The sequence below is a fragment of the Drosophila sulfurigaster genome, chromosome 3, assembly GCF_023558435.1.
Source record: "Drosophila sulfurigaster albostrigata strain 15112-1811.04 chromosome 3, ASM2355843v2, whole genome shotgun sequence".
Taxonomy (NCBI): domain Eukaryota; kingdom Metazoa; phylum Arthropoda; class Insecta; order Diptera; family Drosophilidae; genus Drosophila; species Drosophila sulfurigaster.
The window spans coordinates 17,220,915-17,240,144 of record NC_084883.1 but is presented as its reverse complement, the minus strand read 5'-3'; the positions used below and the strand labels follow the sequence as shown (position 1 = coordinate 17,240,144).

Sequence of the window (19,230 nt, the reverse complement as noted above, 5' to 3'; positions counted from 1 at the left end):
CCAAGAAAGTTGGCCCGAAAGGCGCAACGTGGCAAGCTCAACATATCATAGGCTGGCAGTCTATTTGGCTGGCTCAGACAGACTGTTGCATGCGCTCTGCATATTCCAATAATAAGTCGATTATCTTAGCCATCAGAAGGAAAGTGAAGGTGGAAATTCAGCTGTGACAACAATTGATTTGAATAGACTAAAAATCTTTAAATTACGATTATTAATACGCAATATTTAACTTGACATGTATTTTAATAAATTCTATTACATTTAAAACATTTATTTCTAAAAATATTGACATTTTTAATTGACCATTAATATAGTAAATATTTATGCTTCTTCTAGTAATTTTAATTTGTCTTAAATAAAGTTTCATCCCTTTTTGGGGCAGATTAAAATATTGATAAATAATATAATAATAAATATATAATATACTAGTAATATAGTATCTCATAGATCTTTTCCTGTTGATATATTATTAGTAATATTGTGGATAATTTTGCATTTTTGTATAAAGAAGATTGTTTGTTTCGTTTACAATTGTAATTATGACGTAAGCTGTTTATTGATAATATGCAACATTATTGTTGTTGAATGCAAACGTTATTCTTATAATAAACTGTAATGTTATTATATATTTCTTTTGAATTGCATTCTCATTGCATTATGGGAAACTAAAATGCCTTAACAAAACAGCCTTTCAGAGAGCTGCAAACTTTTCTAATAACCTAAGAAGCTTGCAAACAAGCGCAGACATGCTTCTACTCTTTCACTGCTCTCTCTCTCTCTCTCTCTCTCTCTCTCTCTCTCTCTCTCTATCTATCTCTGTCCGATGTAAGGTCGCATAGCAGTAATAACATTGTCAATGTGTTTCAAAAGAAAAATGTGTGTAAAAAAATAGTTGGTACTCGATACACATGCATATCAAATTGATGTGTTAGCTCTCGGTAAAGTTTCAAAGCAAACACAGAGCATTAAATTTTCAAAAGTAAATTTACAGAAGTGGGACAGCAGCAGTGTACGAAAGAGGCAGAACGATAGATAGAGACAGAGAGATGCGATGTATTTGCTGGTTGGCATACGTGATATATTATTTCACATTACTGGCAAATTGAAAAACTATGCGAGTGCCAGACAGTAAGAAAATTGAATTGAATAATAATAAAAGAAATAACACAAATGCAAACACCAATACAAAAACACAAACAATGAAACAGTGAATTCGCCCACACAACAAAATGTGAATAAATTGAAGCACGCGGAAATTTAACTGTTTTTGCATTGAACTATCTTTCGATTCACATTTTTATTTTTCAATGCGGTGCATTGATTTATATTGAGCATTTTTATTAAGATGAAGATTAATATATTTATTTGTTTTTCTTTATGCAGAAGCGCATTTGCTCTTCGGCTAATTTTAACTCGGTTCTTCATTATTTGATACTATTGAAATTGAAATAAGGCAGCGTAAAACGAACTTGAAGGAAAAACTTTTAAATTGATTGATTGAGAGACTGATTGATTGTGTGCCGGCAACTGGAATCTAGAAGTGTGCTAATATTGTTCAACCATGGCATAATATGCATTGCAAAATGCTAGTAAGAAATAAATGAGACTCCAACTCCAGCCAGGCATTTATTTGTCAACACAACAAAATAAATTGTAAAAATATGTATAAATTCTAGTGCAGACCATTCCGATGTTCATATTTTTCGATTGAAAGAGATCCGTTTGTAATAATATTTCTTTAAATTCAAATCGTGGCAGTTCCGAAATATCTTTATTCTCCCCAAGACGCAGCAACATTGAGTGAAAACTATGAAACTGCATTTTGAGGTTTTGGAGCACCTGATGGAAAAACTGCCACGTAATCTGGCAGAGAGCGCTCAATGAGTCTAAAGTTCAAAGTTGGTCCAAGACAGCAGCGATAGCAACTAGAGAGCAACGCATTTGAGAGCATTCTGCTAATGGCCGGAAGCTGAGCCGAAAACTTCGAAGGCCCGACTTAGCTGCTTCAAAAACATCGCCCACAGCTGGGCGATATAAACATATAGTATATACCCATTATACATTTACAAAAATCTTCAAGAGCAAGCTGGCGCAACAAGAGCTCAATTATCATGCCTCGAATCAGGCGAATACGTAAGTTTCAATACCCGCTACCCAAAAAGTAGAATAGTAACTAACTGCCAACAGCAAGTGTATGTAATGTGTATGTACATACATATATCAGAAGGAGGTATCTCTAGTCCTAAAAATCATATATATTCTTGATCAGCGTCAATAGTCGAAACGATATTGCCTTGTCCACCTGTTCGTATGAACATCTAGATCTTCGAGACTATCAGACAGAGCTAGAGTGATTATTTTTGGTCATACAACAATTATTACAATTTTTATGAATTGTACAAATAAGTCGTGATAATATCAGAATTTTAGTAGAAATGAGTTGATATGAAGTTAAACGGTTTTAGCTGTCGCGTCTTAATTTCTTTTCTTCGGCAATCTAGTATATATTGTATTTTTGGTATATTTTAAATGGAGTAGTCGATATACCAAATATAGCTATTGGTAAATTCTACTCGCGCGTCTTGATTTTTTTTTGACAATCTGGTATATTTTGTGTTTTATGGTATATTACGAAAGTAGTAGTCGATATACCAAATATTGGTATACATTATTGTCGCGTCTTAATTTCTTTTTTTGACAATCTGGTATATATTGCATTTTATGGTATATGTTAAATGAAGTAGTTGATATACTAAATATAGCTAGTGGTATATTTTAGTATTTTTTGAAGTATTAATTTGGTATATTTTAACAAAAACACCGCTTTCGAAGTGTTTGACTTTTGTTGACAATGGGTAGCGGGTAACTCCAAGTCGAGCATACTCGACTGAAGCTTTCCTTATTATTAAATACTATTAATTCGGTTTATTTGCATAGACTGCATCCACGTTGGTGGAGTGGCGGTGTTGCTGGATCAATTGCATATTTTTTTGTCACGCCCTTCGATGTGCTAGAAACGCATATGATGATCCTTAAGAAGGACAGAACCACATTTCAAACCGCACGACGAGCGATACGACATAATGGTAAGTCTAGCATTAGCAATATACAAAAGTATCTGTCTCTTGAATATGATGCACCTTCTTGGCAGGATTCATCTCATTATATGATGGTCTAAGTGCTCAGGTGTTCCGGCAATGCTCCTATGGGTTATTGCGATTTCATTTATACCATAAAGGCAAGGAATACGTCGATGAGTTTAATTTTCTGCACAAGATATTTGTGGCGACCGTAGCGGGTGTCATTGCCGGTATAGTTGGCATTCCCAGCGAAATGATCAACACGCGAATGCAGATTGATCGTATGCTAAGTCCGAAGATTCAACGAAATTACAAGCACGTCTTTCATGGCTTCTACAAAGTTTGCCGTGAAGAGGGCATCAGGGCTCTGTACACGGGTGGCATGTATGCTTGCACCCGTTCCGCTCTTGCCACCGTTGGCCAAATTGCAGTTTACGATCAGGTTAGGATTTCATCATTCACACATATGAGTCTAATCTAATTTATAATCTGCCACCCGCAGAGCAAAATTTTGTATTTGCGCTATTTGAAGCTGGACGAGGATAGTAAAGTTCTGCATCTTATTAGTTCGCTATCGGCGGGCATTATCTGTGCTCCTTTAGTGCAGCCCATTGAGATCCTAAAGACATTGAAAATGGTCGCCACATCGAACTATTTGAGCACAAAAAAGCAGAAGAAGTTACATTTTATGCGTTTTGGATTTCGAGGACTATTTCGCGGATTTACTGCTACTATTTGTCGCATGGTGCCCAATACAATTATCTTGATGCTTGTGTACGAAGAGTTACGACTTAGATTTGGATACTATCAACCACACGATTTATAATAAACTATCAATATTGCGTCAGTGTATTTGAAACAGACTAATGAAGACAGCATCGTGTCTATAAAGTATAAATATTAATACTAGATTATCTTGGGTTAGCAATATAACTCGGTGTATGTCCTACACATAATTATTAATTATTAAGCTTGTCCAAACTTCAAAATAATCTGAATTTAACTCGGTGTATGTCCTACACATAATTATTAATTATTAAGCTTGTCCAAACTTCAAAATAATCTGAATTAAACAAAAACAAGAAAGCTACGGTTGAGTACGCATGACTTTGAGATACCCGATACAAATTTTTAATAAAAGCAACACGCAGCGGTATTATTCTTAAATTACATTACATTAATATACAAATAAGCAAAAACTAGCTGCCGATATTTATATATCATTACGTTAAACCAAAAAAACTGCACCAGCAGCTTTTTGGCATAGAAAATTAATCGTAAATAACATTGAGATGCATGCCCCTGATCCATGATACGTGTCTGCCTTTACTTTCCTTTAATATGTAAATTTATAAGTATAAAGCAAATGTTCTTCATTTTTGTATATTTTGTCGAAATATGAAATCCATATTTTAACTGTCGCATTCATAAGTGTTTTTATTTGTCCATTAAGCACACTCAACAAAAGCTTTTTCACTTGTTTTTAAATGCTAAAGTTCATTGTACCTAACTTGCAGAAAAGTTGCAGCTACAGTCAAGTTGTCAGTCAGCTTTTAATAATATTGCAGACATTTAGTTCTACAATGTGGCTAACAAAACTTCATTAGGAGCTTTGTAACGTGCTTCCCACGGTCTAGTTATTTTGCTGTGAAAAAGGAAAATTACTTTATTTCTATCTTAATTAATAAATATAAAATTAAATATTTCATATAAAATACTATAATTTCATAGATTCAAATCTTATATGTAGCTTTTTCGCTGATAACAATTCACTTTGTTCTTATATCAATTGGGTATGGGTATTTGAAAGTCGGCCACGTTCGAAGAGCTACCAAAGCTTACTCTTGTGGTTAGTGCATTCAGTTTTCAGTTATGCCATTTGGCAGTTTTCCTGTAAGCTGTTGGCATCGCCAATGCGACAGGATGATGGCTTTTTAATGCTGCTTTGTTTTGGCCAACTGTCGCCAGCTTAGGAGGCTGGAGAAATCTCGGACTTCGTCGTCGACGTCGTGCTGTCATATTGTCGTGCCTATTGCACTGTTGAACTAGCACGCAGCTTTCACAGCTGTCATCCTGTCAGATATGGCGGCCCAATTTCAAAACTTGTACTCGCACTTCTCCGCTTTTCCCGAGCAGCCTTAGGCACCGTGTTTCGTAGTGCGTGCCAAACTGTTGCCAATGTGAGTGTGTCGGCGGTGTGTGTGTGTGTGTATGTATGTGAGCTGAAATGTTTCCGGCTCTGACATCTTCCGGCCGTGGCAGTTGCTATGGCAGCAATAGCAGCATAAAATCAATTCTTTTACTTGCTCATTCATTTGCTGCACAATTCGATTGTTTAAAAAATGTAAAACACCGAACTGCAACAACTTTTGCAGTTAGTTAATTTACATTGTTATTTCAAAATGATGTCAGCAAAATCAGAAAAGAACTTTTCTCAGGTGTTCGAAGGGTTGTTGCCCTTTCAAAGCGGATAAAGCTACTTTATATTGTTTTAGATTATATGTACACAATATGCATATGGGTAATTCCATGGCGAAATTTGTCCCGTGCGAGACTTTTTACAGTGCACTGCAGTGAAAATAACATAAACTGAAACAATTTTAAAAATAAGTGAATGTTTAGAGCTAAGATTGATTTTAGGAACTTGATCTGTTTTCCGATAAAATATATAATTTCGTTCATTTTTTGGTTTTGCGTACGAATTGGTTAATTTTTGCAATTATCACAACAGAAAACAAAACAAAAAGAAAATTCCCAAAACCATTAATAGCTCTAATTAAAGTACTTATCTAGAGCTATAAAAATAAACTTTTCTTATTTTGAAACCGGTGTCAGTTTATGTTATTTTCAATGTAAAGAGTCTCATATATGGATAATATTCTCATATTTATTTAATTGATTTCATTAAATTGTAAGTCAAATCAAAGTAATTTATTATCGACAAAATACAGGCTGAACTAAAACTGTGTTTCAAACAATTTTGAATGATTGAAGTTGTTGAGTTGTATCCAAATTACATGCAATATATAAACATTGAAAATCTCAATTTTCAATAATTATGCTAAATTATTCCGGAATTTTTATTTGTTCTTTTTTTTAGAAGCGCCTTCAAGCGCCTCATTCCCTACGCCTTCCCTGCATGAACCTTTCTTCTCCACTCCCTGCACTTTCTCATTCCTCAGCGATATTTATAAATTTTATGCGTCGTTAAATGTTTGCCACAGATGCCCTGATTGAAGTTAAAGTTACAGCTGAAGTTGTAGAAGTTTAGCTCTTGAGCTCGTTTCGTGCCCACTTTTCTGACTATTCAACTGTAAATTATGCAGAAAAAAAAAACAAATTTGTAGCTACAATAAAAAAAAAAATAAAAGAGAGGAAATAACTTTGTCCATGGCTTTTGTTCATAAAACTTGAAATCGTTTTGTGTTGTTCTTTTGTTTTATGACTGATCGATAGCCGGAACCTATTCAAATTGCCTTTCAGTAGTAAGTACTTCACTCAATTTATTACTAGCTGCAATCCCCACAGTTCATAAGCCTTTTCCAACTAATTGTATTCAAGAGAAATGCCATTCTATTGAAATGGCATTATAGACTTAAATTTTAAATAATTATTCCAGGCAGTTAAGCAAGGTGTTAAGCTAATTTGGCACATTAATAAGTTGTTACCTACAAAGACTTTGAAGTGATAAAAAGTGGATAAGCTTAAAAAAAAAACATCTGACTTGATGAAGCCTATTCAAAGCTAAATGAGTTTAAATAATTAATGCAAGTTTCAATTAAGTTTACTTTTCCTTATGCTCACAATTTATTTGTTATACAAAACTATACTAAATATGCCTTACTTTCCTTACATATTTCAGTTCTATAAAAAGTTTTCTATTTATTGATTATTTGATTTTCCCTTATTAGTAAAAGCATAAAGAATGTGTAGCCATATTTAAATGGGCTAAAAAAGTATTTTATTTTTACATTATTTTATTTAGATACCTTTCGTTATAAGTTCTTTGAATTGAATATACTTTTTTCACTTTTACTCGTACTATGTATGCAACTCGGATAACAAACATTGCATTATATCATTAACAAATCAAATATTTAGGCACGCCAAAACCTCATCAAGCTGCCTCCTCTCATGCCAAACTGTGATTACAGGAAGGTGGCTTAGTGGACACTGAGAGAGAGCTAGGGAGGGGGAGAAGAGGGGCGATTGATGATTGTGTGGTGTGAGGTGCTGTTAGTTAAAGTACCTTGCATGCTCTTCAATTTGCGCTTCGAGTGCATTCACAAAATTAATTGGTTTACACTTGAGCATACGTAATCGGGTTCGCATACACTGCGTATACGTAATCACATTTGTATTCGCATTTGTTGCTCAACTTTCACTCTGCTCTCTCTCTGTTTGACATTAATCAATGACAATTTGGCATGGTCAGGCGCGTCTTCGAGTGGTTTCCAAGAGCAGAACGGAAGCGGAGCGAAGTGAAGGAGAATCAACCGCCACTCGAAAGTGTCAATATCAAATGAATTGCAATTAAGCTGATTTCATCAAGTATGTGCGATAAACTAGTAAAACGTTAGAGAGCAGTTGTCCCAAGCTGCCAAGCAAAACTCCTCGCCTCGTCTCTCATGTTGCCAATTAACGTTTACAGTCGCATTGTCTCGGCCACTTAAACTAACTGTCAGCCGTTGACAATTAAAATGTTTCAACACTCTTCTTCTTCTGCAGTCCCTCCCCCTGCTCCGCTCCCCCAACGAGAAGGCTGTTAGTGTCCGGCGCTGACAACGTCCTGCGGTTGTCTGTATGAGTGTGTGTGTGTGTGTAAACGCCTGCCGGAAACGGAAATGATAAGCGACTGTCAAGTTGCCAACTGTTTTTTATGACTGTTGTTTCCAACTCGTTCGTGTATCGCTTCGCCTGTGTCTCCTTCTTCCTTCGCCTTCGCCAACGGCGAGTGTGAATGTGTGTTAAATTTAATTAGAAAACTTGTTAACTGCAGCGTGGTAGTGTGAAGTGGGCGTGGTCAGGTGTACAAAGATGCGCGCATTTACTTTGACAACGGAGCAGCCAAAGTCGAAGCACTTTTGATAAGTGCGTGCTGCTGGCACAAGTTGCAAATTTCAACGCCCAAAACGTGACAAAAACTTGCCAACCACTCGCCATCTACTTCGCTCCTTCTACTCTCCTCTCTCTCTCTCTCTCGTTTCCACACTCGCTTTCCCTCTCTCTCTCGCTTTATTTCGCTGGCTCTTTGTGAGTGCGTGTGTGTGTGTGTGTTTGTGGGAACGCGCGAAACAGAGTTGAAAGTTGAGAGACCAACGAAGCGTGTCGAGTATGCAAAATAGGTGTAGGATGCGGCATGCAGTATCACAGCACAGTGGGACAAAAGAGCAAACTAAGCCGCATGGAAAACTTGGTCATATAAGTAATGTAAAATAGATCAAATAATTGTGTTATATAAGATTCATGGACATTTGATTGCTGTTAGATAAAAATTTATTGAAAATTTTGGCTTACAATCTGGTATGTCTTACAATTCGATGGCATATAATGTAGATCAATATAAATATACCAAATATAATATTCGGTATAATTTAGAATTTTTGTGGTACATCCATTTGGTATATTTTAAGAATAATATCGTACTGTTTAGTCAAAATGGGTAGCGGGTATTCCACAGTTGTGCACTCTCGACCGCAGCGTTTTTACATGTTTTTGTTTAAGATGTTCTCAAACTTTAAACAGTGTATTTTGTTTTGATCTTAATGCAAGTTTTATTTCAAAGTGATCTTTCATCCATATTCATTTAGTAGCCAACTTAAGTTAACATTAAAAAAAAAAACTTTGAGTTTAAGAGTTGAGTATGAAAACTCATAGCAAGCTTTTATTCCTATACGCTTTGGTTTCGGTTCTATATAAGTCCATATGCCAGCTGATAGATATTTACTTATATGTATGACTGATTGTAATTTTACAAATAACCAAATGTTTAAGGTCTTTATTTGTCCAATGTTTTTTCCCAACCTTCGCCCACGTTTCCAAGCAAACTTCTACTGAAAATTTCCCTAGAATTTTTAAGGATTACATTTTATTGCCTATAGATTTAACGTCGTAAATAACATATGTTTGCAGCCACTGTGCCTGGTAGCGGCGGAAGTGTTTGCCACTGTGCAGTGCAACATAGGGACAGCGACAAATGTCCGACATTAGCTGGTGCGAGAAAAAAGCAAAAAGAAACCGAGTGCAGGCTCAGGTAGGGGGGAGAAGTACTACAAAGTAGAGAACACAAGCTGCAATCCATCCTCCCAGCCCTCTCCGCTCACCTGGACTACCTGTGGGGTAACCTCGTTTATTATGTCATCGTTGCCGGGGACAGCGAATGGCATTTCGTGCATGTCCGCAGCACGCAGCAGCTGTGGGAGGTATCCGGTCCATAGAGCTGGTGCGGGAGTCGCAGTCTGGACTGCAAGTTGACTACGTGCCTAGGACACAGGACGCAGGACATCAGGTAGAACTATGCGCACGACCTGCCGCATGGGTGCAACTTTTTCCAGTGCCAAACTGCACTGCACTGCCCTGAACTAAAACTGAATTCGTTGCTTGCTTCAAGATTCACAAATGTTGCCTCAAATTTTGTAATTGGACAGCACGAGGCAGCTGTCTCTAGCTTACATCATTAATGGATTAAAGTGCACTTCAATTGCACAGAGTTAGTTAAATGACAATTGCAGCTGCAATTTATGCGCAAAATTGAATGGCCCTGAAATCCATAAGCAAGTTCCAACAGCTGCTGTTCATTAAAGCAAATGAAAACTTGAATTTTTTAAATGCCAGAAGTTTTTCCATGCATCAATTAAAATACTTTTAAATATTTAACTGTACTTTTTGGTTAAATATCTGTGATTAGGTTTATTTTGTATACCCGGAACCAAAAATATTGTGAAATATTTTAAAAATTTTCAGCAGGCATTTATTTATTGCTCTGACAACCTAAAAAGTACAAAATAATAAACAGATACAATGCATAAATTTGCTGTGTTATTTGTTATAGAGTAAATGTGAATGTTTATGCAGAAACGGGGTAATAATATTTGGAGGTACTGGCTAATTCCGATGATAAAGACTCACGCCGGCCACGTTGGTGGTTTGGTGGCTTGGCCTCCACCGTCGTGGCCGTGATTGTAGCGCCATTCGATTTGATCAAAACTCATATGCAGACCCAAAAGCGTAAAAAGAGCATGCTAAAGACAGCGGCCAAGGTCATACGATTAAGAGGTGAGTTTTCCAATTGATTGGGATTATTAGAAAAATTGCTCAATTCTTCATTGGATTTTTCTGCAGGAATATTTGGTTTTTACGATGGTTTTCCAGCTGCTGCATTGCGGCAAATGTTTGCCACAAGTCTGCGATTCACATTGTATAATCTGGGCAAGGATTTCCAGGTGTTGGACAATCGTCTAGGAGTCAAAATTGCGCTGGCCAGCATGGCGGGCACCGCCGGCTCAGCTATTGCCATACCCTTAGATGTCATCAATGTGCGCATGCAAACCGACATGAAATCCTCGGATCTAGAGGGACGCAAGTGAGCGTTGCTAAGTGTTTAATGAAATTTACAGAAATCCCCTTTAAACTCCTCTGTATATGTAGATATAAATGTTTATCGGATGCCTTGATACGCATTCCCAGGGAGGAGGGCTGGAAGGGATTGTATAATGGTGGTTTTGCTTGTGTTCTCAAATCGGCGATTGGCACAATCGGGCAAATTGCTATCTACGATCACGTAAATACACACAAAACATTCTTTAAACGGTTTCGAATTTTGTTTGTAAACTTTTTCTAAAACAGATCAAAGGCCATATACAGGCACATTACGATATGGATGATAATATCAAATTGCATATCACGAGCTCTGTTATGTCATCCATCATCGATTCCATTCTTACACAACCCTTCGATGTCCTCAAAACCCTGATGATGAATGCACGTCCCGGCCAATATCCCAACATGCTCCATGCTGTCCACTTTATGATGCGCTTTGGCGTCTTGAGTCCTTATCGAGGTTTGATGCCGGCTCTTGCCCGCAAGGTGCCGGCCACAATTATGATGTATGTGATCTATGAACAGTTGCGCTTGAAGATGGGAATTTTGGAAATTGACGAGTGAATGAGGCATGCAATAATTTAATAATAATTTGTTCACATATCCATTCTACTTTTATACTGATCTTTCTTTTCAATGTTAACAAAATTTTCGTGTTAATTTAGATATATACCCCATTCATTTTTCAAATAGAATAGAATGTTGTATTGCACTAGTGGGAAAATAATCGCAAACGTTGCGTGGCATATTTTATTATTAAACAAAATGTCAAATTTGGAAAAGCAGTTAATCAAAATGTGAAATCGAAACTTGGCGAGTCTCTGCGGTATTTCAAAATGCACAATAGTTGTGTACTTTGGATTTGTGCGAATACATATAGTTGAGTTGAAAAGCGTTTCCTATACACAAAGTTATTAACTGTTCTCTTGGCAGTTTGGAGCATAACTAACATCAACCGCAGCCGGTCTCTGTCACATTATAAATTGATTACACCCGCGACGTGACTAATGAACATTAATTTGGCCAACTTGACAGCAGAAGGTGGTTGAGAAGAAGGGCTGCCACGACGCTTGTGTCGAGCAGGCAGGCTTTTGCTGCGTGTTGAAGGCGCCAAGCGAAACGAAACTTGAGCTAAATGCCGGCACGTTTCCACAGCAGCTTCGCAGCCAGCGTCAAAGCGCACAGAGAGCACATCCAATAGTTTCAACCAGATGCCAACTAGACAGGAGTAGATTCTCTTGCCTCGACTCATCTACTTAGGATGGGATGAGACAGCCGCGCATCATTTGCCTGGCAGCATCACGTAAGCAAACGGTAAATGTTGCACGTATGTTGCTCTTATCTACAACTTGTTGAGGCCACTCTACTCATATACCCATCTTCGTTCCCAGCCCCATTCTCATACCCATCGAGCTGACATATGTGCTCCCCTTTTTCGCTATAGTGATTGCAATCATTGTGGAAATTGAATTTGTAAGTAGGCAATTTCAGGCAGTGTGCAAAATAAGAATAATGCTCGCAATGAAACTAAATTAGGACACTGTTCAGGCTCCTGTTCCGTTGTTGTGGTTAGTTGGCATTGTTTTTATATTACTCTAACTAAGGGCATTGTAGATGACAATGTCATGACGGTGGAATTATTGAAGCGCGACGGAGCGCTTGCTTATCATCGATTTTACATGCTCTGTGCTCTAAAAATACTCTACATTTTATTAGTTGGATTTTTATTCTGAAATATTAACCTATGTTTGAGCTAAATTTTAACTACTGATGTGTCATATCTTTCAATAGTTTTTGATTTGCCCCAAAAGGTATGCTATTCTTTTTTTAATGAATGCATTTTAGTTTAGCTTGCTTGGTATTCAAATAATTTAGAAATGCAGAAAGGGATTTATAATATACATTTGTATGCATCTTCAAAATAAGTTCTTATAGAATAACTTTGACATATTCGGCTAAGTAAATTTATTCTCTGCATCCATATTGCCAATAGTTGTTTTGCCGCAATATGTATGCTATGATTTTTTTTTTAATATTTGGTCTTAGGCAGATGGCGTCTGTAAACTTTCCTTTTTGTATTAAAATATAAAGAATAATTTATTTTTAAACAATGCCAAAGAGTATAACTAATTCGGCATAGCTTTGCACGCTACCTTATAGTTGTTGTAGTTGTTGTTGCTGTCTGGTATGACACATTTCGAAATGCGTTAGTGCGTTGCAAATACATACACACACACAAAGAGAAAGAGCCAGAGCAAGACGGAGGCAGAGAAAGAGAGGGAAAACACACACTCTTAAGCGTTCGCTATGTGTGAGCTATTTGCATAAATGCTCAGAGTTAACTTTATGACTGACTTGTGGCTCGAAAACAGAATGGAAACTGAGGTTTGTCGTAACTCTGTATGTGTATTATAAACTGGGCACTAAAGTCGCTGGGGCAAATAGGCTGTTTGTTTGCCTATTTGCCTATGGTTGTAGCGCTCTCGCTTTCTCTTTCTCTTTCTCTCTCTTGCTCTCTGTCTCTCTTTCGCACTATCTCGTTCAGGTTTCTCGTCAGTGGTTGTGACTCTGTTAGGTTATTAGTCGGTTGCTCTCGAGGCCTTGTGGTTGCATTTTGTTTGCCATTAAAATAATTTGCATAGTTGGCATTTATGCAGGATAAGCACAACAACAACAACAACAACAACAACAACAACAACAACAACAACAACGGTAGCAACAACAACAAGTGGCGCCTGCATTGATTTGCATTATTAAATGTTACGTATACGCAGTGTTGACCTCATTTGACTGCAGGTTATGCAAACTGCGAATGCGTTAATGGTTAGCCTATACATCTTGTTATCTCGTTAACTGGTTAGCATTCTAATTTATGTGTAGATAACAAGCCAACATGTGCCCATCTGCAGCAAACCGACTGTGAAATGTGTGTGAAAGCTGCAAAATTAAAATAAATCAAAGGCAAAAGCAGCAGTAATTGAGTTATGCATGAAATCCAAGGGAATTTACTTTGGGCAGTTATGTAAATTGTTTCATTCTTTGAATGGCTTAGTATTTTTATGTTCTAAGCGTACTTTATAAGAAACAATTTTGCAGAACTTTTAGTTAAGATGAAGTTGGAATGTAGTTCACATTAATTGCTCGAATGCGAATTTCATATTACAAAATTGGAGTAAAAGAGCAAAAGAATTGCATGCTTCCATTTCATTTTATTTTAAGCAAAAGCAACTGCACAATAAATAATAATTCATATGGGAAACAATCTTCTTTTGCAAACACAAAGATAGTTTTTGTAATGTTTAAATGACTGATTGTACTTATGCTTCGAGTATCATAGTTGTACTGAGCTTTGATTAAGTTGTAATTGTGCTCTTAAAGCCTCTTAGCGTCAAGCTGTCAAATCTGTGCCGCTGCTTAATGTAATTTCCTGTGTGCCATGTTTATAAATTGTTGCTGTAGCTGTAACTGTGTTCGTATTACCATTACCGTTACTGAACAGAGCAGAGAGTCGGGTAAAAAACAAACACAGCTGCGTCACCATGGACAAAACGAGTTAGAAATGTGCCACAGGACAACGTCGAGTTGTACTCACTGCTGCATGATATGTTTTGTGCCTGCCGCCCACCTCGCCCCCCAAACAGCGACGCCAGCAAGATGAAGTATGAAATATGATGTAAAATGATGTGATTACAGTTGAAAATGTACAAAGAAAATATGAAAAAAGAGGAACGAAAAAACAAGACAGACACTCAAGGCACATGGCACAAGTTATACATAGAGCTAGAGGTAGATGAAGAGGTGGAGAAGTGGAGAGGTAGAGAGGTACAGCTGGAGAGAATAACGATGACGATGACAACGAACTTGCCCAACAGCGCAAAAACATGCCAAGCCATAAAAATGAGCGCAATGCTACAGAAAAAAGCTCAGTTGTCAGAGTGTGCGAGTGTGTATACATGTGTGTATATGTGTGTGTGAGAGTGTGCGAGTGTTACAGAGATTGACAGTTTGTGAAATGGTTTGAGTAATTCATATGATGAATTATCTGCAAACCAAGCTGGCAAAAAGGCAACAACAAAAACAACGTTAACAGCAACAGCGTCAAGTTAATAATTACACATTTTTAATATACTTTTATTTTACACATCAACGCTTGAAGCTCGCTTGGGCTCAACTGCAAAAGGCGCTTTAACGTGCTTTAACAAAAATGTATTGAAATGCGTTGTATTTCGATGCCTTTAAAGTTAAACGAAATTTAAATTTCACGTGCCTGCATATACAAAATTACATATATATTAATTAATGAAATGTAACTTGCAACTTTAATGCGCTTTCAGCGTATATTGCGAGCATTTCATTAACTCGCACACACCAAATTTGGCGGACGTTCGTTTGCGCATTCCGTTTTGTCGATTGATGAAGCGATTTTAAAGTGGTGTGTGCGGATTTTAAAATTAATTTCTTGGTTAAATCCAGCGCAGTGCATGCCAACGTGTTGGCTAATTAATTGCACAACATTTTGGTCGATTGGTCAGGCTGATTGCTAATGGACACGCCTCCCTCCCAAACATTTCGGCCACTCGCCCTTCGAGTGCGCCCCGCGACGCGTCTGACACTCGGTTGTCAAATGAAAAATGGTCGATTTAAATGGTTGACTCTCAGTCGAATGGGTTTCGTTTGCCATTCTCGTTGTCGTTGTTGCCAGCTCATTCTCTAACTGCCGCTCGTTTGTCTGCTTAATGCCAGCAACCAGCCAGCAACTTGGCGTGGCCAGAACGCAGCTGTGCTCTGTGCTCCACCTGGCTGGCTAACAGTTACACTGCTGACAGCCCAAGCAGACCAACCGACCGAGCGACCAAGCGACTGGTTGACTGACTGAGTGACTGACTGAGCCACAGGCTGATGAACACGTCTTGTCAGCGGGCTAACGAGCGCCACTTACACGCTCAACAATCACTTAACCTCAATTGTTGCTTCCAAAAGGAAGAAGTGTAAAAGGCAATGCCAATGGCTGACGTTTGGTTTACCCCTCCTCCTCCTCCTCCTCCTCCTTCCTTTCCCTTGTCTCTTTTTTTTGCACTCCCTTTACTTGCCAGCACACTTGCTCTGTGTGTGTGTGTATTTGCTGTGTGTAAATACTTAATTAATTAACTGTTTTTTGCTTATTCTCTTTACATGCGTGTGTGCAACTCGGCGTATACGTTATATTTTTATGTGCCTTTTCACAATGGACAGCGCGCTTTTTTAAATGCAAACTTCAAGTACTTGTGAATTTATAGCAAAATAAAGCTGAATTGTATTTACATTTTTTCTTCTTTTAAGCGCAATAAGCAGAGTGATAAACTTATTTATTTGATTCATATAAAACGTTGCAAAGGTAAATTTGATATCTGAAGAAATTGCTGAACATCTGAGTAATTAAATTTGTATTTTAGGTTTTATTTTGATTTTATTTAAGAGACTCTTTGTAATCATTTAGTATGCTTTATCTTCCAAGCTTTAACAATGTGACAATCCCATCTCATTTTTAATCAGCAGAGTGATTAACACATTTATTTTATTGATATTAAAGGCAAAGAGTTGCAAAGGTAAATTTAATATGTGTGTAAGACCAACAACGTTTTAAAGGAATAAGTTGATTAAAACTATCAGTTCCACATTTTAATTATCATTTAAGTAATACGTTATATTACGTATGATTTTGTTTTGAATAATTTGTAAATATTTAATATTCAAGTATGTACTTTATCTTCTATGTTATAACATATAATATTCAAAGTAAGCTGCGACAATTGAATAGTCCTATCTCATTTTTGTATCATAAATATTATTACAATGAAAACTCAACTAATCTGATGTATTCGCTGAATAGGGAATCTGAGCTTCACGCTGCCATTTCATTAAATGCAATGAAAACAGCACTCAGTCTTGTTCATTCTTGTTGCTATTAACTGTAGTTACAACTGACACGGCTCTATATATATATTGTAGATATAGACAGAGAGAGGTAGAGAGAGCTGCTGCTTTCGCAGTACAACTGCGAATCCAGCTGCCAATGGCTTTCCAGGCCATGGCACGCCACTTGCTAGCAAATTGACAATGACGTTATGCAGCAGAGAGAATAGAGGAGGTGATACAGAGTGTGAGAGACAGAGAGAGAGAGAGAGGGAGACTCTGAGCTGGGAGTGGCAAGTACGCTTCATGGCTGCACGGGATTGTGAGCTAGTTTGCCGTGTAATAAGCAATTATAGCGTCAAGCAAAACTTGGCAATTAGTTAGTTAGATTTGTGCCAGCTGAGTCAGTTGAGTGCTGCGCTTAATCGAGTGGCGGTTGCTGGCGCCACAGCTGCATAACATCAACTGCAACAGGCTGCATGCTACATGCCGCTTGCCGCTTGCTGTTTGCTCTTTGCTATTTGCTGGCGTCACTCGAAGGGGGCAACGAGAAGGCCACCGCACACAATTTGCCTATGGCTTGAAGTGTCCTTAAAGGCGCCTTCAGCCAAGTTTTAGTTTTCAGGTTCGGTTCAGTTCAACTCTCAACCAGATTCAACGTGGCTCTAATGCAAATTGAATTACGTATACGCAGTGAGCGCGTTTTGCCTAATGGAATTTAAAAATATGCACCCCACACATATACACACGCACATTCGCAATACACCAACAGCAATCAACGAACTGAAGGTTGAGTCGCAGCTGAAAGAAAAATTATAAAAAATTAGCAATTAAATTGTGAGGGAAGCTACCATCGTGATGGGATGCGATGCGATGCGATGCTCTCATCACCTGCTACGTTATGATTTCATTAATTTAAGGCAGCAACAGCAGAAGGTACTGCAAAGTTGTCGTGTCCTTGTCGAAGTTGTTGTTGTTCTCCTTCCCGGCTTGTTGGCAATTAGCCAAATGCGATGCCGCGAGTTTGCGAGTAGTTTAAGAGGCCAACAAACTTTCCACCAACTTAACAACAAAAAAAAAAACATATTTCTAGTTCAAGCGCTTCCACAAAAAAAGAACGCGAGGCAATGGCAATGGGTAAGCACAATTCTTGGAACTGGCCTTAGATTAAATTTAATTAAGCCCTGTGCAAATTGACAGCTATTGATAAGATAAAGACGGCGTAAAGTTAAACAAAATTTCCTTTAAATTATGAATTATTAAAGAAGAGACAATTTTGTTTGCCTACAATTAATTAAAATGATCAAAAGCTGTTTGCACAAATATATTGTAGATTCGTCTACTTAAAAGCAAGTTGAAGCATTTGATTTGATTTTGTCCCCAACTTGAAGCCGTGTTTAAATTAACTTATATCCAATGATGTTGCAGCAAAAATGAAGTTGACTCTTTGATTGAATGCGCAGCTAATGAATAGAACAAATTTGACACTTGCACAGCATTTTTCCAGTTAACAATTACTCGCATTTGAATATTATGAGTGCTCGAGGAAGTGACAAAGAAGAGGGAAGAGAAAAGAATATGTATAATCTAGTCGCAAATTGTTTGATGCTATTTGTGCGCTTGATTTGGATTTTGCGTAGCTGTTTCCCAAAAAAAGAAAAAAAAAACTCGTTTGCCAGTTGCCAGTTTTCAGTTTCCCGGTTGGTTTTGGCTTTGCCTCGGCAATCGGCATCTAAAAGTGAAATCTGTTTCTGTTTCTGATTCGGAATCTGTTTCTGTTTCTGTCCCTGGCCTGTTGCCATTTCAGTCAGTTGGCTCTGGCGACGTCGCTGTTGCTGTTGCTTTATTTGCATTCATGCCAAACGCAATTTGCTTTTATTGAGTGCAAATATTTGTTGAATATTTTGCAATTTAATTTACAGCCATTCAGTCAGTCAGTCAATTGGTTGGTTCGCTTGGTTTCGGTTTGGTTTGGTTTGGTTTCGTTTCGTTTTTGCTTCAATTTGGGTTTGGCTTGCCAACAGAATTGGCCTCATGGTGGGCGCTTTTTAACTGGTAAAGCATATTTTATGAAATTAAATTATTTGATTTTTATTATTATTATTTGTTTAATGGGTTCAATGGCTTTCACATAACTTTTAATCAGTTTAAGGCCTTGATGTGTCGCATCGTTGCACACACCGCTGAGCGCGCATCAAAGTCGACTTTTTATGCCCTTTTTAATGCACTTAAAGTGGTTCACAACAAAAAATGGCAATATGCACATGGAATGTGGTTATCGAATGCATTTTCACAAATATTTAAACGCCTTGTAATGAAATTATTGTTCTGCTCTCAGAGCAAGTTTAATTAACTTAAATTGTCAAGAATGTTGTTTTTGGAAATGGAATTATATTTCGTATAAATGTTTATACCCACTACATGTAGGGTAAAAACTTTGTGCCTCCAGGAAAGGTATGTAACAGATGGTATGTAGTTACATCAAGATTTTATAAGTTACTCGCTTATTGACGTTTACCGCAATTCACTTTTTAAGTTTAAGTCCCCCAAATTTAAATAAAAAGTTGTGTTATATTTTTAATCAAAATTTATTTGTATTCATATATTTCTATTACAAGTGATACGTATTATTAGGGCTAATATTCATTAATTATAATTA

The 19,230-nt window shown here is 37.4% G+C and overlaps 2 protein-coding genes across 2 annotated transcripts; both read left to right on the top strand.

The window, feature by feature from the left end:
* The first annotated feature begins 1,603 nt into the window (after positions 1-1,603).
* LOC133846423 (mitochondrial dicarboxylate carrier) lies at positions 1,604-3,932 on the top strand. The gene is made up of 4 exons (XM_062281407.1): positions 1,604-2,133; positions 2,938-3,086; positions 3,152-3,522; positions 3,583-3,932. Exons 2-4 carry the CDS (start codon positions 3,023-3,025, stop codon positions 3,904-3,906), a joined length of 759 nt encoding a protein of 252 aa, XP_062137391.1. The 5' UTR covers positions 1,604-2,133; positions 2,938-3,022; the 3' UTR covers positions 3,907-3,932.
* A 6,121-nt stretch (positions 3,933-10,053) lies between these two features.
* LOC133843913 (mitochondrial dicarboxylate carrier) lies at positions 10,054-11,413 on the top strand. Its single transcript, XM_062277679.1, has 4 exons — positions 10,054-10,355; positions 10,422-10,662; positions 10,728-10,860; positions 10,926-11,413. Exons 1-4 carry the CDS (start codon positions 10,292-10,294, stop codon positions 11,241-11,243), a joined length of 756 nt encoding a protein of 251 aa, XP_062133663.1. The 5' UTR covers positions 10,054-10,291; the 3' UTR covers positions 11,244-11,413.
* Positions 11,414-19,230: the final 7,817 nt, after the last annotated feature.